The sequence below is a fragment of the Condylura cristata genome, unplaced genomic scaffold (genome assembly GCF_000260355.1).
Source record: "Condylura cristata isolate star-nosed mole 26May11 unplaced genomic scaffold, ConCri1.0 scaffold00034, whole genome shotgun sequence".
Taxonomy (NCBI): Eukaryota; Metazoa; Chordata; class Mammalia; order Eulipotyphla; family Talpidae; genus Condylura; species Condylura cristata.
The window spans coordinates 14,721,418-14,739,158 of NW_004567135.1; the positions used below are offsets into that span (position 1 = coordinate 14,721,418).

The 17,741-nt window shown below is 42.5% G+C and overlaps 1 protein-coding gene across 2 annotated transcripts; it reads right to left on the minus strand.

The window, feature by feature from the left end:
* Positions 1 to 9,106: 9,106 nt before the first annotated feature.
* Positions 9,107 to 13,786, minus strand: NANOG (Nanog homeobox). Of its 2 annotated transcripts, none has more exons than XM_012732370.1 (4): positions 13,636 to 13,786; positions 11,170 to 11,435; positions 9,920 to 10,000; positions 9,107 to 9,457 (listed from the first exon to the last, which is right to left on the minus strand). In XM_012732370.1, the coding sequence occupies exons 1-4, from the start codon at positions 13,784 to 13,786 to the stop codon at positions 9,107 to 9,109; spliced, it is 849 nt and encodes a 282-aa protein (XP_012587824.1). The 2 variants fall into 2 exon arrangements, with proteins under 2 accessions (XP_012587824.1, XP_004692987.1); XM_004692930.1 differs by having other exon boundaries at positions 9,107 to 9,505.
* Positions 13,787 to 17,741: the final 3,955 nt, after the last annotated feature.

Here is a 17,741-nt window from a genome sequence, read left to right on the forward strand (position 1 = left end):
CCAAATATTAACATTTGCTTCTTTAACCAGATGCCTCATTTTCTCCTCCATAGAAATCCTTGATGATTGTCCCTCCTTGGGGCACATTCTAGTCTTTTTCCTGAAACTGTATGCCCCGAATTGCAATTCTTTGATCCCAAATAAACATGTCTTGCCTTTTTAACAACTTCCTAAGTTTTTAGGTTAATGTCACAAAGCAAATATTGAAGGATGCATTTGGAGCTGAGGCAGTGAATTGCCAACTGGCACCATGAACTTGGCTGGCTGGCTGGCTGGCTGGACGGACATCCTTGGGAGAGGATTCCCTTTCACACTTCCCAAAAGCACCTATTTAATTTAGATAAAATGCAAAGTTGAAATGCTCTCTTTGTTTAACTGAAACTGCAGAAATTTGGCAAGGTTCCAGTTGGTGGCTCCAGCTCCCTTTGGCTGGCTGCCCCCGTCTGGGGCTAAGTGAGAGGAAGAAAGGGTGGAGGACCTGCTTGTGAGCTTGGAACTCCAGCTGCGTGGGGATGCTGGAGAACAGGAAGCCATGAGGCTGCAGGTCAGGCCCAGCCCCCAGCCCTGGCTCTTCCTTCTGGGTGTTGATCATGTGCCGCTTTAACACTGTGGAAAACTGCTTGCGTGAGTCCCAAAGATTGGCACCAAGTCATAGAATAACAAATTCGTGTCCTTGATTCAGGCTATAGTTGGAGCAGTTGGACTGAAACTGAGGGTCCCACCAGGTGTCCACCTTCTTCCTTCTGGTTGCAGCCTGCTCCCCCAGAACCATTTCTTCACCACAGAAAATCTGGACTTTGCCAGGTACCCCTGGGTTCCCCTTCCCTGGACTGGGCTGTCCCCTGAGGCCAAGCCTGGGGGTAAAAGTGCAACAGATCCAGCAAGACCTGCACCTGCTAGCAGTTGCCTTCACTGCGCAGGCGTGGCCAGTCACAGAAACATGCCGTTCTTACCTCATGTCATTCAGGATGACTGAATTGTAGGGTTACAATGTAGGATAAGCTTAGAAGCCAGCAAACCTTCAAACCTACCTTTCTTATTCTGAAGTGAATTTAACTACCCTTCCTGGATTACTCTAGGTTTTGTGACTTAATTTCTAGACAGGATCCTCTTGAGTTAGCATAGATTACAGAGAGGAAATTAAAATATCATTTTTACAAGGAAATTGAGCCCAGTGGATTAGTTGGCTCATGAAACTGGCACCCCTCTTTCTTGACTAAATGCACAAGAACTGGAATAAATCTAATGAGCCAACAATATATAAGGGTGTCAGTTTCTACATGCTTGTACCAAAATGTCTGTTTAATCTTTATCAATCTGAAGCGAGAAAGATCCTATACTTTAGGCTTGTGTTTTTATGATGACATTAAGTACTTTTTCCACACGGGTAGGAGCTATTTATATTTCCTTATCTGTCAACCATTTGTATATATACCTATAAACCATTTGTTTGAAAAGGTTGTATCTCACAAAAGAAACAAGACAGAGACCTCCCTATTAATACAATGGGTTAAAGCACAGCATAATGAAGCTGTTCACAGTCACTGCAGCACGAGTTCAATTCCCAGCCAGGGAGATGACCCACATGGTGCAGCAGACCTCTCTGACCCACCTGCTGCTCCCCTCAGCAGTGGATTTTAGTCGATCTGCTCCCTACTCTATCTCTGGTGAATCCTCTCACCCCTCACACCTCTGGCCTGTACCCCAGTTCTTGTCTGCATAAATCAATAAATCTTAAAAAAAAATACACATTCTTTAAAATAACACATATTGTATGTATTTTATATACATGAAAATACCAAATGCCCATACCAAGATTTATCTATTGGTAAGGAGGGAAAAGGGGATTTCGTGACGTTCATTATGAAAGATTAGATATATGATGCTTAGGTAAGGAAAAGGTAGACCTTATCATAAATTAGTAAACTCCAAAAAGGTTACTGGAAAGGTATGTTGATAACATGTGAAAAGTGTTCCGATAACATATATCAGCAAAGAGGCCAAATGTACAACGAAAACAAAAAGAATTACACTGCTTAGAAGAACCAAGAAGAGTATAATATTGACTGTCTATAAAGATATGTTTGTACAAGGAGTTAAACATTAAGCATCTTTTCTGCTAATTGAATTTTTATCTTAATATGTGGTTTACTTTTATTATGGGAAGGCAGATTTCTTCCTAAGTATGATAAGAACTGAGTTGCCACTGGAGTTAGCAATATGGAATTCACAAGTGATTTGACAGGAACAGTTTTAGTAGATTGTTGGAGATTTGTCATGTGTTCAAGAGAGAAAGGGAAGATATCAGGGTCCTCCCTAGTGGTGCAACGGGTTAAAGCAGCACACTAAGAAGGTATTGCAGCCACTGCAGCACAAGTTTGATCCCAGCCAAGGACCCACATGACACAGCAGACCTCTCCTGTCCCACCCATTGCTCCCCTCAGCAGTGTGTTTCACTCCATCTGCTTGTTCTGCTCCCCAATCTGTCTCTGGTGAATCCTCTCACCCCCCTGAAACTCTGGCCTACACTCCAATTTTTGTGTGCATAAATAAATCTTTAAAAAAAAATACGAGGGGGAAATTAAATTTTAAAATGATCAACATGACACTAAAAATAGATTTCATCAGAATATTACAGTTAAAAACTAGCTATAGGGCCCTCCCTGGTGGCGCAGCGGGTTAAAGCACAGCACTGAGAATCTAAAACCGCTTCCACATGAGTTCGATTCCCGCCTGCCCCGGAGGTGACCACATGGCGTGGCAGACCTCTCCTGACCCGCCCGCTGCTCCCCTCAGCAGTGTACTTCGTCGATCTGCCTGTTCTGCTCCCCGCTCTGTCTATGGTGAAGCCTCTCACCGCCCCTGAGCCTCTGGCCTGTACCCCAGTTCTATATGCAAAAATAAATAAATCTTTAAAAAAAAAAACTAGCTATAAAAGATTAAAGAACTTTTTTTTAAAGATTTATTTATTTATGCATATAAGAACTGGGGTATAGGCCAGAGATGCAGGAGGTAAGGGCATTCACCAGAGACAGAGTGGGGAGCAGAACAGGCAAATGGACTTAAATATACTGCTGAGGGGAGCAGTGGGGTGACTGGAGAGGTCTGCTCGGCCATGTAGGTCAGATCCTAGGCCGGGCATGGAACTAGTGCCACAGTGGCTGCTGATAGCTTGCTGGCACTGAGACTTTATCCCCCTAATTGTGAAATATGCTAATTGTGAAATATGCTTGAGCATCCAGCCCTTTGTTCTTGAGATGATAATAAAAGGAACCTTCCCAAATGTTCTAAATGAGAGATTGGTGAATCCAAAGCAACGGTGGACCACTGGGGGGAGGTGTGACCCAACTGAACCTAATGTTGGCTTCTGTGGTTTTGCCCAAAACAGACTAACTTGTGGTTCAAAAGTGGGGGAGCTGGGATTCTAGCCTTCCCTATAGGCAATGAGACAAGTACTTGAATTATTTCCATTGTTTCTAGAATGTTACTTTATGGATAATTTCTTTTTCCATTGAGCTACTTATTCTTCTTCCCAAGTAGGTATTGTTTTTGATTAATACATGCTCTTATGCTCTTTAAAAATTCTAGTAATAGAAAGTAGAAAATTCCCTCATTTTACTTTCTAGAGATAGTCACTACTTTTGATTTCTATAGTTTTATTTTTCCACATTTATGTGTAATCAGCTTATCTTATAACTCGCCTTTATTTTTTCTCTTTGTGAAACAGCAGGGCAGCTCTCCTGCCTACCTGTGACTGGAGGTGCCTGTCTTTGTGTCCTTTCCCTAATAAACCTGTCCTTTTAAAGTGTCAGGAAATATCTTGCTGTTTTATCTTACAAATGGATTTTTCCTCATGCATCCACATCTGCCTCATTTTTTTTTAAAGATTTATTTATTTATTCATATAGAACTGGGGTACAGGCCAGAGATGCGGAGGGTGAGAGGATTCACCAGAGACAGAGTGGGGTGCAGAACAGGCAGATCGATGAAGTACACTGCTGAGGCAAGCAGCGGGCGGGTCAGGAGAGGTCTGCCACGCCATGTGGTCTCCTCCGGGGGCAGGCGGGAATCGAACTCATGCGGAAGTGGCTTAAGCTTCTCAGTGCAGTGCTTTAACCCGCTGCGCCACCAGGGAGGGCCTGCCTCATTTTTTATGCTGCATAACTACTCCAACATGTGGAAATAACAGGACATATTTCATCAAAGTCCCACTGATGAACATTAGACTTAAGAAATTTGCTTTTGACCAATGATCTATAGTCAGTATCTTTGTGTCCTTGTGTGTAAGTCTGAGTATAAATTCCTCTGCAAAAGTATATACATTTTTACTTTCCATGAACATAACTGTCATTTGTTGCATATATTCTATGATCTAATCAAAGACTGATAAATCCTCACAACAACCTTTTGAAATAACCTCACATATTAAAGGAAACTGAGGCCCAAAAGTTTGTAAAGTAACATTTGTAGGCAAGGTCACACATTTAATTCGGGTATTTTCTCTTTTACAACTATTTTTCAGAAGGCCATAGCCAGTTCTTCTCCCTTTAGAATTTTATGGGTGCCCATCTAGCCACAATTTCAGTCTTATATATTCCCCAGTATTTGCATTTTACTTTATTGCCTGCGAATGTTCATTTTGGCTAGAGGCCAAATGAAGCTTATATAACCCAGAAGACACACTAGCTCTAGAAAGGCTAGTAACTTAGTGAACCTGGGTTTGGATAAGCAGATCTCAAGTGTACACAGCACAGAAACACATGGGAGGCGCTAGAGCGACTCCTACTCTCATTTAGCCTAACATCCCATGGCCTTACTGTCACCCCACACAAATTCTACCCAAGTGGTGAAGGTCGGCTCCACAGCTGCTCTCAAGCCGAAGAGAGCTACTTGCGTGGCCAGGGCTTGGGTCGATGTGTCACACAGCAAGCCCGGCCAGGGTTCCCTCACATTCCTTTGCGGAATGCAGGCCTCCGTTCAAGCCGGCCTTCTCTGCCTCAGCCCAGTCTGGCAACCACTCCTTCCAGGGCATTTGCGACCGCCTAACTCTCCAGGCCTCCTGCGTCAGACTGACCTGTGAGAGCTTTTGTCAGCTGGCCTGCTTGCTAGTCTACTTGGAGGTAGTGACCGCTGCAGTAGCTTTTCGGTTTCAGAACTCTCAAGGCCACTCTGCCAGGACCCGAGGTGGCACCAACCGCCCACGAATTGGGAACTGGGACCAGCATTTTTTCATCCTGGTTTCACTTCAACCTCACCCAGAGGAACCTATTCAAATGCCCACATTTTGATATCCGTACACAGGTGACTTCCTGTTCCCGAAGCTTTTGTCTTCCCCAATTGGTTTCTTTATTTAACAAATACCCTTTATCTCCCGCCAGAGGCAAAGCTCACGAGGCCCCAGGAGGCAGGCGGTATTTATCACTGGCCCTCCCCCCTTCCTGCTTGTCTGGCAGGAGTCGGCCTCCACCTTTGGAGTCGCAGTCAAGGACTGTTTTTATCCTGCAGACAAGTTTTCTGAATGGGAGCAGAACTCAGCTTCTTTTTCCCTTGACCATTGGGTGCTTGAAAATTCAGTCATATCCTCATACCCATACCCCTCACTTTGACTGCCAGGCAGGCGCAATCCAGGGGGCAGTTTCCCTCCCAGTCAAAAGTGAAACGGAAATGCAAGCGGAAGCCTAAAATAAAGCGGATTTTAAAAGCTAAACCTAAAGTGATACTATGTAAGTAACAAACATCCCCTTTGGGGAGGAGAATGGAGAGGTTTTTGAAGTAATGTAAAGACGGAGAGGTTTGACGGGTTAATAATTTTCCTTTTAGGTTATTTCCAGCTATCATGATACTAATTTCTAATCCTGGTGATGACAAGCTCCCCCCCCAAAAAAAAAAGGGGGGGGGGCTAAAAAGTTTGAAACTTAGGCCTTCCCTGGTGGTGCAGCGGTAGGATGCAGCACTTGAAGCTGGCGCAGCTGCTTCTGATCAAGTTCCATCCCCGGCCACGGAGCTGACCCACATGGCGCCCGACAGATCTCCTCTGACCGCCCGCTGCTCCCCTCAGCAGTGTACTTTGTCGACCCGACCCGCGGGTTCTGCTCCCCACTCTGTCTCTGGTGAAGCCTCTCGCCACCCCTGCACCTCTGGCTTGCACCCCAGTTCTATAAGCATAAATAATTAAAACCTTTTTTTTTAATGTAAAAAAGTTTTAAACTGGATTTTGAATTTCTAATTCTTTCCGGCAGCTTTTTCAAGTTGTGACTTAGCGAAGTTGCTCCACTAAGTGTGATCTTTTACCCCTTTTAGTATGAACTATGTATACATAGACTACTTGTGGTAACAGAGATCATCATGGCCTGTACTTTTAAAACCAGCACAAAAGGGTGACCAATCTCAACATAGTGTGCCCTTCCAAGTAATTCTGTTTCTATTCCTATGTAGAAAAACAAATGACAGAACAAAATGCATGATGTAATCCTTTATGGGACAGAAAATGTGTTACAATGTGTCCTGTGTGAGCAAGAAAATGTCTGGAACCCAAGTTAAGTAATGCTGAGGAAGTGAACTTTACACAACCCACTTGTTTAATATTTTTATGTATAGCTTTAGGGGAACACAAAGCCACATTAGGTGTTCAAATGAACCAAAAAGTTTAATCTTTCCCTTGTTCAAATACCCGAATTCCACTGTTGTTCATGTCCTTGTTTTGATAGAGAATATTTGACAATGATGTAAAGAGATCATTGTTTCTCAAATTATCGATTAAGACTTCTGCACAGATCTCTCTAAATTCTGACATGCAGAAAGTTTGAATATATGCCAAAGTGAAAGAGCTAACTTTAAGAGAATGTCTATAATAATCCTACATACAACATGCCCATTAAACTCAAGCCACCCATATTATTACACTAAAATATCTGCAGGAAGTTTCTAAAAGTGTGTTTATCATTGGATGACAGGATTCACTTTGATAGCAAATTTTTTTTTGCCATCAAAGACCCTGTTAGAAAATTCAACCTACACTTTTTGTCTCCTGATTATGGTTCTTAACCCCCATTTAGGATTCCTTCTTCGCTTTGAATATCCATCTATTGATTAAGAAGGGACAATATATGGCATTTCTAGAAATGACTCATCTTCATAAACAAAGAAAATGAACTTCACAAATTAATCTTTTCCATTTTGTTTCCCTTTCCAGTATCTAGCATGTTTTAAACATAAGTGCTTCTGTCCTTTTGTGTCACTCTAATCATTCCTGAGTTTTTAGCCCTCTGGGTCTATTGTCAGTCTTAACAGTTTAATTCCAAGCAAACAGGCAGTTGATTGTACAGTTCAGTAGGAAGGAGCTAGACTTTGGCCATTTCCTAGGCTTGTCTGTAACAGATTTTTCCAAAAACTTCTAGGCTCTTACAACTTGACATTGTTTTCAGATTTGTCATTTCATTAAGGTTCTTTTAGTTAGAGCCAAGAATTTTGTAAAAGACTTTAAGTCCTTGTTTAATTGTGCAACCAATACTTTCTATGATCTATACTATGATCTATTCAGCCTCTACTGCAAAGTTTGACATGGCATCCAAATACAGGATTGTTGAAAACGACATATCTGACGCCTTCATTTGCTAGGATAATTGAGTATTTTAGAGCAATAAATGGAATTTAGGGGAACCTGAGGAAAAGGGATAGGGAAACTGCTCTGCTGACGATTCTCTGCTGCTTCAGAAAGCTGGAGGTTTTCCATGGGGCCAGTACTGCGGAAAATCAGTGCCACCATCCCCCACCCTTGCACCTCCCACACCATGGTGGGAGTTAAGACTCCAAAATTTCAAGATGCCTGCTTAGCTATCTAAGGTAGGACAGTAATAATTGTACATTGCAACATATTAAACTGTTCTAAACAGTGCCCTGAAAAGATCTGGCACTTAAAAATTCCACTTTTTTCCTTGGAGAACAGAAAAAGGGGGATTTACTGAAATATGCTAAAGCTGTGTACAAGACTTGAGAAAGGTCATTTGCTTAAATGAACTTAAGAGTCTCCACTCTTGGTCTCTTTCAGTTAGCCTCTGACACACCTTAAGAGAGCTCAACTTATCTTTCCTATCTAGATCTTCCCAACCACACTCACCTTAAATAACCACCTACCTAGCACTGCACACCCTGTTCTCTTCCTTTCTTTATGCAACAATTCTAAGGTAGCAGCTCCCCTCCATCGATTTCAGTTAACCCCTCACCACACATCAGAAATGGGTAAGGCCCAACCAAGTTTAGTCAAAATTTTACTCATTGCACCAGTGAGTCAAGTCAGGGTGGAGACAACTAAACACAAAATAAACATCTCTTTTATTTTTACTTATAAAAGTCTAAACCAACTAAGCCCAGGGGTACTGTTATCAGGATGTAGCAACACAAAACAACTTTCTTAATATATGTGGGCACATCTTAGAGGGTTTAACAAATACAGCAATGTGGGAGCAGAGATAATCAACTTAGCACAGCACATAACTTCTTCACCTTAACAACTGAGTTTTTTTTTAAGATTTATTTATTTATGCATACAAGAACTGGGGTACAGGCCAGAGATGGGGGGAGAGGATTCACCAGAGACAGTATGGGGAACAGAACAGGCAGATGCACTGAAATACACCGCTGAGGGGAGCAGTCAGGGAGGTCTGCCACGCCATTATCCACAATAGCTGTGGATAGCTTCACAGTGCTGTGCTTTAACGGGGAGAGCTTCATGGTGCTTTAACCCACTGCGCCACCAGGGAAGGCCTGAACAATTGAGGTTTTAACTAGCCTCCCAATCTCAGAAAAGAATCTTTCATTATACAGCATTGTGCTTTTTGCTTCCTATTCCTGAGTCTAGATTCCAAAGATTTTCAGACAAGGATCATATCTAGTTATCTATAGCACACATCTTGTATAGTGCCCAGAGCAGTCAAGCCCAGAGAAACCTGACTTAGTGTTCAATTGGGCAGCAACCCCCCCATCCCACCCCCCACCACACACTAAGCATGCTGAGAATCAGGCTATCAAGGAAGAGATATAAAACTCTAGAACTCCTAGAAGTAATAGCCACACTGCCCAGATTGAGGATGCATAAATATACCCATCTTCACACATCTTCAGACTGTGCATTCATGGAATAAGTCGGGAATAAATCCATGATTTGCTGGGTACTAAAATACTTGCTGGGTGGCTGTATAATGTTATGATTTTCCCCACAAATCTCCAAGGTGGCCTCCAAATCACTGAGAGAGAAATTTTGTTGGAGCTGGAGCAGAGGGGAGAAGGGGTCCTCGCCAGAGCTGTGGAGTGGACTGTTCCAGGCCTGATGGTTCCAGGGCTGGTTGTTCCAAGGCTGAGTACACCAGGGCTGGCTCCAGGACTGGCTGCCCCAGGTCGGGTTACTCCAGGGCTGGTTGCTCCATATTGGAAGGTCCTCAGGAGTGTTCACCAGGCACCCCTGGTGGTAAGAGTAGAGGCTGGTGTAGTCTGCAGGTGCCCAGAGCTTCTGAAAGAGAATGGTGGATTCACTAAGGGTTGGAGGAAAATCACCATTGTCTGTGGTTGGGATCTTCTGCTTCAGCAATGGACAACCCTGGACAGTCATTGAAAGGAAAGCAAAAAAAAAAATGCATGCTTCGGCCCTCCCTGGTGGCGCAGCGGGTTAAAGCACTGCACTAAGAAGCTAAAGCCACTTCTGCATGAGTTCCATTCCAGCCTGCGCTGGAGGTGACCACATGGCGTGGCAGACCTCTCCTGACCCACTCACTGCTCCCCTCAGCAGTGTACTTCGTAGATCTGCCTGTTCTGCTCCCCACTCTGTCTCTGGTGAAGCCTCTTGCTGCCCCTGAGCCTCTGACCTGTACCCAGTTCTGTATGAACAAAATCTTTAAAAAAAAAAAAAATGCATGCTTCAGCATACCTGAGTCATGCCGCTCTTTGGCCAGCTGCTCTTCTGCCACCTCTTACATTTCATTCTCTGATTTTGGAACCAAGTCTTAACCTGCAGAACAAAGGTAACAGGAAAACAAAAATATTAGCCTGGTGCAAATGTACTAGATATGGAAGAATATTAACATTTTTTCCCCTGAAAGCTACAAGTATCTACAGGTCAGGAGCAAAAATTGAATTCTAGAGTCCTTGGAGCAGTATCATGAATGAGTATTTGCTGAATAGAATTGCAAAGCCCCTCATTCAGGTGACTGCTTTTTTTAAAAATAAATTCAACCAATGAAGTTCACAGTTAAGTGTCTATTCATCTCCCTTTCAAGGGTTCACTACCTCTTATAGTCACAGCTAAGGGCGAGTTGTAATTCAGAATCTCCCCAAGCATATTGCTTATAAGTAGAAGCACATATGTGATAACGGTAGGACCCCCCCTGCAGGCATTGAAGGCATGGTGCTATGAAGCTACTGCCACTGCCAGCCACTATAGTAGTTGGGAGGTGACCCACATGGTGAAGCAGACCTTTCCGATCTCCCCCACTAAGCAATGTACTTGAGTCATCTGCCTGTCCTGCTCCCTACTCTGTCTCTGGTGAGTCTGCTCACCACTACCTACCTCTAGCCTACACCCAAGCTCTTGTATGCACAAGTAAATCTTTAAAAAAAATAAAGTGATAATGGTATAGTGCCTTAATATGAATTATAAGACATATACTAGGACAGCTATTTAGAAAATAGCAAGTCATATTGCAGCACAAAATAAAATGGAAATTTCCCAATGGTTTATAAGCTCAGAGTTATACAGAGCTCACAGAATGGGGAGGAAAAATTATGTATTATGAAAGATGGAACAGGACCTCCTAGATGGGGCACTAGTAATAGAAACACAAATTTGAATAAAATGGTCAATACATACATATAAAAAAAGGATTTGCCTTATAGTCATTGAATGTACACAGCTAAACGCAAGATTCCAATTTTACTTAAATGAAATCCAGTGTTAGCTAGGGACTCCCCTCCCCTGGAAGATGCACAATTGGTTTTTGATTAAGCAAAAACTAAAAACATTTTCACAATTTTGGCTTGTGCAAGGGAAATTGATTCAATCATGACATTTACACAATACTGAATGAAAGATGGTCATAAAATGTTACAAAGATTATTTTTATACTAAAGCTATTAGTAAGGGCTAGATCAACACAGAATACATAGAAAAGTGCTAGTGACCTGTTTGTAACTGAGGTTCAGGAGGTTGGAAAGTTCCTGCATCTGCTGGAGGCTGAGGTATTTCTGTCTCTGAAATCTGTCATTGAGCACACACAGCTGGGTCTGTGAGAACACCGTTCTGCTCTTCTGTTTCTTGACTGGGATCCTCTCTTCCTTTTTCTCTGTGCTGTTCTCTTCAGAAGTGGAGCAAAGTTTGACTCGGGGACTGGTGGAAGAATCAGGGCTGTCCTGAATAAGCAGATCCATGGAGGAAGGAAGAGGAGAGACTGTTGGGAATAAAACGACACTTTTCTCTAAAACTTCTCAGGGATTAAATTACATCAACAAACTTTACTGTTCCCAAAACACTTCAGTCCTCATATCTGGCCGTAACAATCTCATTCTTGAGTGTCCTGAACACTGACAACCTTCTTACCACGCCAGTCTACATAACAGGCAACCTCACCCATTTGACTAATACCTCACATTGTTGGGAATGGGGTGAGATCCAAGTCCTGTCCAGCAGGATGTGCCAGAGCTCACACCTGGGCAGTTCATGAAGATGAGAATGATTGCTTGACTCCCACCTGTGTCCCTCCCAGGACTTCCTTTTGTGGGGTTAATCACCTCCAGATTATGTGAAATTGCCCATAAAGTCATGCTTACACCCCAGTTCCAAACTATCAAGAGGGCACAAGGGGCTAAACCTCAGCACTAGGAAGCAATAGGCAGCCACTGCAACAGTTTGATCCCCTGCCAGGGGCCGTAACCCACAAGGCACAGCAGACCTCTCCTGTCTCCCCCACTGCTCCCTTCGGCAGTGAATTTCAGTTATTCCACCTGTTCTGCTCCACACTGGTATTTCTGCTCACAGACCCACACCTCTGGCCTACACCCCAGCTCTAGAAGCGTAAATAAATCTTCAATAAATAAGTGAATAATCAGGGGGAGCGGGAAATGTTAATTTTGATAGGCTTCTATCCATACATTGCCTTTTTATTTTTTTGTAACAATTTGAAAGGGCAGGTTTATTAGGAAAAGCAGGCACCTGTATAGTCACAGGCAGGCAGCGCGAGGCTTGCCTATTGATATTCTGTGCCTTTATTGATCTATGATCTCTCTTCAAAATTATTCCACCCTCATGTAATTTTATTGACTAAAGGAACTGAAAGCTGTCTAGCATAGGACTGGGCATATATTGTTTTTACAACTTGTAAAAATTTCCTATACTACCTAGACTTAGGTACAATTCTTCCCTAGCCTTAGAATAGACAGGCTGTAAAAGACAAAGTCACAACCTCATGCTTCTTTGAACAAATCCAAGGAAGGAAAAAAACCTCTGATCACTTTAAGTGGGATTTACAGCATAAAAACAGGCCATCTATTAGCTAACTTACATTTGACTTGCTGAAGTAGGCATGTCCCAATCCAAGCTATACTTTAAGCGTTTGAAATTAGGTAGCAGTTATTGTGCTCATGTATTCCTTCTCCACAACTTATTTCAACAATGTCAACCAAATTATTTTAAGTTGTTTTACACCATAAATACTAAAAACTGTATTCCTGGGTTCAAGTTGGTTTATTAATTCTCTAATTCCTTTATTTTGGAATTAACATTAAGTATATGACATATTCAGTATTCGTACGCATTATGAAACAACCACATTAATGCTAGTTAACATCAGTTCCCATAGTTCTTGCCAGATAATTTAAGATCTATTTTTGTAACAATTTCCAAACATACAATACAGTACTTATTAGTCACTATACTATACATGTAATACAGTGCACTCTCATGACGTATAACTGTAAATCTATACATTTGAACCAACTAACCTTTAACAACTACTAAATTGTTGATTTTTCAAAATAAAGTACCAATTTTACAGTATTTGGAGCATCCCACACATGCAGCTTATGAGTCTCATTACTAGGCTGTGGGTTTAAGTCAAATCTTAACTCAGGCCACTAGCTGTCAGCAGATAATACATGCTGGAATTATCTTTATCGTAAAATGGGGAGATTCCTTGGGACTTAGGAGACTGAATGTAGTAGCCGAAAGCAAACTCAGAGGTGCACAGTAACATCACACACCCACAGAATGGGAGAAGAGTCAATGGCTTGTTTTGTAGATGGGTCAACAGTCCAACAAGGTGAGTCATAGTTGCCCATGCCATTTCCGGTGCACCCCAGTAGTGGGCAAACCAAAAGGCATGCTCACTACCACCCCGTCCCCCCACAACCCAGTCCGTCTTCTGGCTCAACAGTACCATTTACTGGTACTGCTCTTGTGCTCTAGTCTTTCAGTCCAGTTTCCCACATGGCATCACTCACCAAGTTACAACCTAGAGAAACTGAAGGGTGACTCAATAGGTACTTGCTTATGTTGATGGACTGCAGTTGCTCGAAGGCCCTTAGTTCCCCCGATACCTTTTTGACCCCTTCCTTTAAAAAACTTAGCGTTTTAAGGACTCAATTTTGTCTTACCATTCTCCGTGTGGGGCATCTCAGCAGAGGACTTAGGTAAGGATGAATAATCTTCTTCAGCTTCATAAACCTCAGGCATTGGCGAAGACGCTCTAGAAGTGGATGTTTCTGGGCAAGGCAGGCTTTGGGAACAAACTGGACCCACACTCATGTTGTAGAGGTGAGGGAGAGGGGAAAAAGCCAAAAAGCTAAATTGCCTGAAAGACCCAGGCTTAAGTGTTCAGGAGGAAAAGCTCAAGAGAAAGATGAAAATGTGTAAAAGCGATACAAAAAAGAGGGGGCAAAGAAGTGAATCCACACCACAGTAAGAGGTACCAAGAAACCTAATGTAGAAGAAGGTGGAAATTTTGGTGTCTCTAGATTTATAAGGAAGATTCAACCATCCTGAGGCCCGCCCCTCTGGGCTGCCCCACGCCCACACACACCCTTTCAAATTCTCAGTTAATCCTGTCTGCCAGCCTCCCCAAGGCCATTGTAATGCAAAAGGTAGCTGCGGGGTAACCCAGACTGGGTGGGGTACTAGAAAACTGGGACCTCAGACCTGGGGACAGAATAAACCCAGAGAATTTCTGGGTTCTCCATGTTTCCATTTTTAAAATAAAAGATGCACTTCCATTTCCTTCCAGTGATGGAAATTTCCACTAAGACCATCAACTCCTTAGAGAGTAGCAATATCTAGTTAAGATAGAAACTTCAACTCGCACCTTTTTCTAATTTGATTCACATTAAGATTACAATAAAACATATATTTGTATGTCCCTAAGGCATCGCGGATGTTGGATGTAGAACTAGCTTCCACCTCGGACTTCTGATCCTTCTTGCTGTTTAGCTTTTTGAAAGTCAAGCAAATCTTTGCACTAGAACTGTGGGCATGTTTTTACAAAAGCCGGAGCAAGGAACGGTATCCCCCTAACCAAAGATACTGCAGTGCCCTGAGAATAATTAATATACCACTACTATGGAAGATATAAAATTAGGTTCTAGACTTAGCACATTAGATAGAATGTGGACTCAGTCGCTTGAATGCATCTCAGGCTCCTCATCTGTAGATAGGGGTGAAAATATCTTCACTGCATAGTAAAAATTAAAGTGTCAATAATATGAATGTGTTATTCATAATGTCTTAAAGCATCGGTGATCTACTAACTGTCGTTGGTAGAAATTCTGTGGCATCTACCCCGTGACCTCCAAGTCTGAAGTTAACCTTTCTGCTGTGATTGTTACCATAATAGAGCCAACACAAGACTAAAATGAGCGCACCTCCTTCTAATTTCACCTGGGATCTAGCTCGTTGTAAAATAATGAAACTTACTGGCCTCAAACCCAACTGAACAGAGAGGGAAATAAATCCTCTAGGCAGGTGATTCTACTGTAAATGGACTTGCTAAAGCACTTTTGAGAGGTTCCTTTCCGACTCTTGTTTGGCCCCCTGTCAATCTGTCCCTCTCAAGCAGCCGTCTCTTTCTGGCTTTCTCTCCTCTGGCTCTTTTCTCTAATTAGTTTTTCCTTCTCTGAACCTGGCAACACTGTCCTGTCCTCACCCACACCAACCTCACTTTACCAAAATTTTTTTTTTCATGTTTTCAAAAAGAACAGATTTTAGAGCCAGTCTCCAGCACAAATGTGTTGTAGACAAAGAACGTCTACAACACTTTAGAGTTTTCTTCCTCATTCCCAAATTGAACATTCACGATACCTAAGATTTCCCCTTCTTGTTTCCTACCCCTAAAGAGCCAACTCTGCAAATTCCAAATATATGTTTCAGACCGGACCTGGATGCTTGGCTAATCATACTGTGCCCTTCGCTGCCTGGGTCCCCACACTGGGCTTCTGGCTTCGCTCCCAGCGGGATGATTTTTGTTCCCCCTACAAAGACACGGAGTTGTGAACACAGGACACAGTGCCAGTCCAAAGGACTGGGATGAAGCCTATGTAACCTTTCCTTTGTTGCTTCAGACCAGTCCAGCTGGAGGGGGACAGAGTAGGAATCAGAGGAAGAGGAGGAGGAGGCCAGAACTGCACTGTGCTTCAGGTTTCTTTTAAAGGAGGGATGTGAGGTGCCAGATGGGAACTAGCCTGATCCTGATGAAGATTTCACAGTACACCCACATATCAAATTGTGCTGTAGACCTTAAATGAACACAAAGCTATTCTTCACCTACATCTCAATAAAGTTAGGGGGACATAAATTTAAAAAGGGGAAAACATTTCTTTCTGGCTCTCAGTTCACACTTTCATAAATGAGGGCTGACAAGGCCACCAAATACCTTCGTTTGCTTGCATCTTTGTAAACTGCAGGTAGAGAAGCTTTGTTCTTTGCAGCTGGGGGTCTTTGCTTGGAAGCCTGGGGTGAATTCACCCCATCCCCCCACCCATGTCCCATTGTAGCTGGGGTAAGAGCCCCCAGGTTGAAAGACTGCGGGGGGAAGGGGGCTGGTAGCCAGAAGGCAGACTTACTGCATTCTTTACCCAGGAAGGCAATTTGAATAAGGTTGGGAATGTTTCGGAAGCTGTCGGTGACTTTGGGTTTGTTGGGGTTGGCTGTGCAGGTGGAGGAGGGGTGTGTTAGAACGGGCTTGAGGCCAGGGCCACAACTGCAAAATTGATTCTGGGAAATCTTGATTTTATTTTTTTTTCAATTAGAAAACAGTTTTTCTTTTATTTATTATTTTTTAAATTGAAATAACTATGACAAATAAGTTTCAGATGTGCATCTTTTAAAATTTTTTATTAAATTTTTTTATTGAAGTACAGTCTGAAAGAGTCTAAAGTTTATAGCAGACTAACAGTCTATGACAGTCTAAAAGCTTCAGGTGTTCGTTGTTGAGAATCCACATGTGTAGATAATCCATGGAGGTCAAGGCTAAGCCCAGTTCTGTCCTTCAACAGGCCTTTGTCCCTTTTTGTTCCATTAACCCCCTTGCCTCAGATGGTGATGTTAAACTTTATTTTCCTGAGACCATCATCTGGGAATGAGAAGAAAAAGAAAGCTGAATATTAGAATTGGCAATTACTTTACTAATAAGGTTTATGCATCATTTATAGGGATTCCTTTATGAGCACAGAGCCCCCAATTTTCCATCAGGTTTTGCTAATTTATCAAGGTAAAGAGGAAGAGTTAATGTTACCAAATCTCAATTGGCAAGCACAGGCTATTTATCAAACAGGTGGAATTATTGAACTTAACAACTGATTTATACTTGAATTTGCTTGGGTATAACTGTTCCCATTTCTTCTTTTTACATTGTCTTACTCAACCTAATAAACCCATTCAATAAGTCCTCATTCTGTGGACATAAGTATTCACGTTTGTACATACTTAGTGATTTTACAAACATTTATTAGCCAGAAACTATCTGGCTATGCCTTTCAACTAAAAGGTAATAATTGCCTATCAAATGCCTGAGAGAAAAAAATTAAACATAACCTCTACTTTTGAGGAGCTAACGATTTGGTACAGAGATCAAAATAGACTAAAAAGTCCAAAGCAGGTGCCTTGAGTCTTCTCCATTTCTGTGTGGGACCATCCACCGTCAGCTTGTTCAGTCCCAAATCTTACAGTCAACTGTGTTGGCTGCCTAAAAAAATACACCTATAACCCAACTGCCTCTGTTTTTTAATTCTTTTCCCTCCACATATTTCCCCCCCACTGAGTGGGTTTTGATTATCCTATAAACTAAGGTGTGGAGAACCAGCAGGTCAGCAGGAAAGGGATGTTTCTTTTAAAGAGTGGTGTTTATTTTATTACAGTCTGTGTCACAGGAGAGCTGGGGACTTTAGTAACCTGTCTCCTCTGGCAGGAGAGTAAACTGCCATTGGCAAGTGTGCAGAACCAGGCTGTGCTGGCCTTTCCTACGTATCTCCAAAGCACTACCCTTTCCAAACCATCTGTCTCTTGGATTATCCCAGCAGCCTCCCAACTGGTTTTTGTGTTTGCACCCTGGGCCTAACCTCATCTCAGTGTTATTAGCCAGAGTAAAAATTTTTTTAAGATGTCGCTTCAAGTTATTACTGCTCAAAATCCTCCTTTGTCTTTCTCACATGCAGAGTATGGAGCATTGTCACTACTGGAACCATTTTAAAATAGGGCTGGGCTAAAAATGCTG

Bases quoted from the DNA above. Each gene is read 5' to 3' on its own strand.
- NANOG (XM_004692930.1), bottom strand. From the start codon at position 13,786: ATGAGTGTGGGTCCAGTTTGTTCCCAAAGCCTGCCTTGCCCAGAAACA. The intron at 11,436-13,635 runs GTAAGACAAAAT...TATTCCCAACAG, and splicing joins GATGCCCCACACGGAGAATG to TCTCTCCTCTTCCTTCCTCC. The intron at 10,001-11,169 runs GTCACTAGCACT...TTTGTTCTGCAG, and splicing joins TGAACCTCAGTTACAAACAG to GTTAAGACTTGGTTCCAAAA.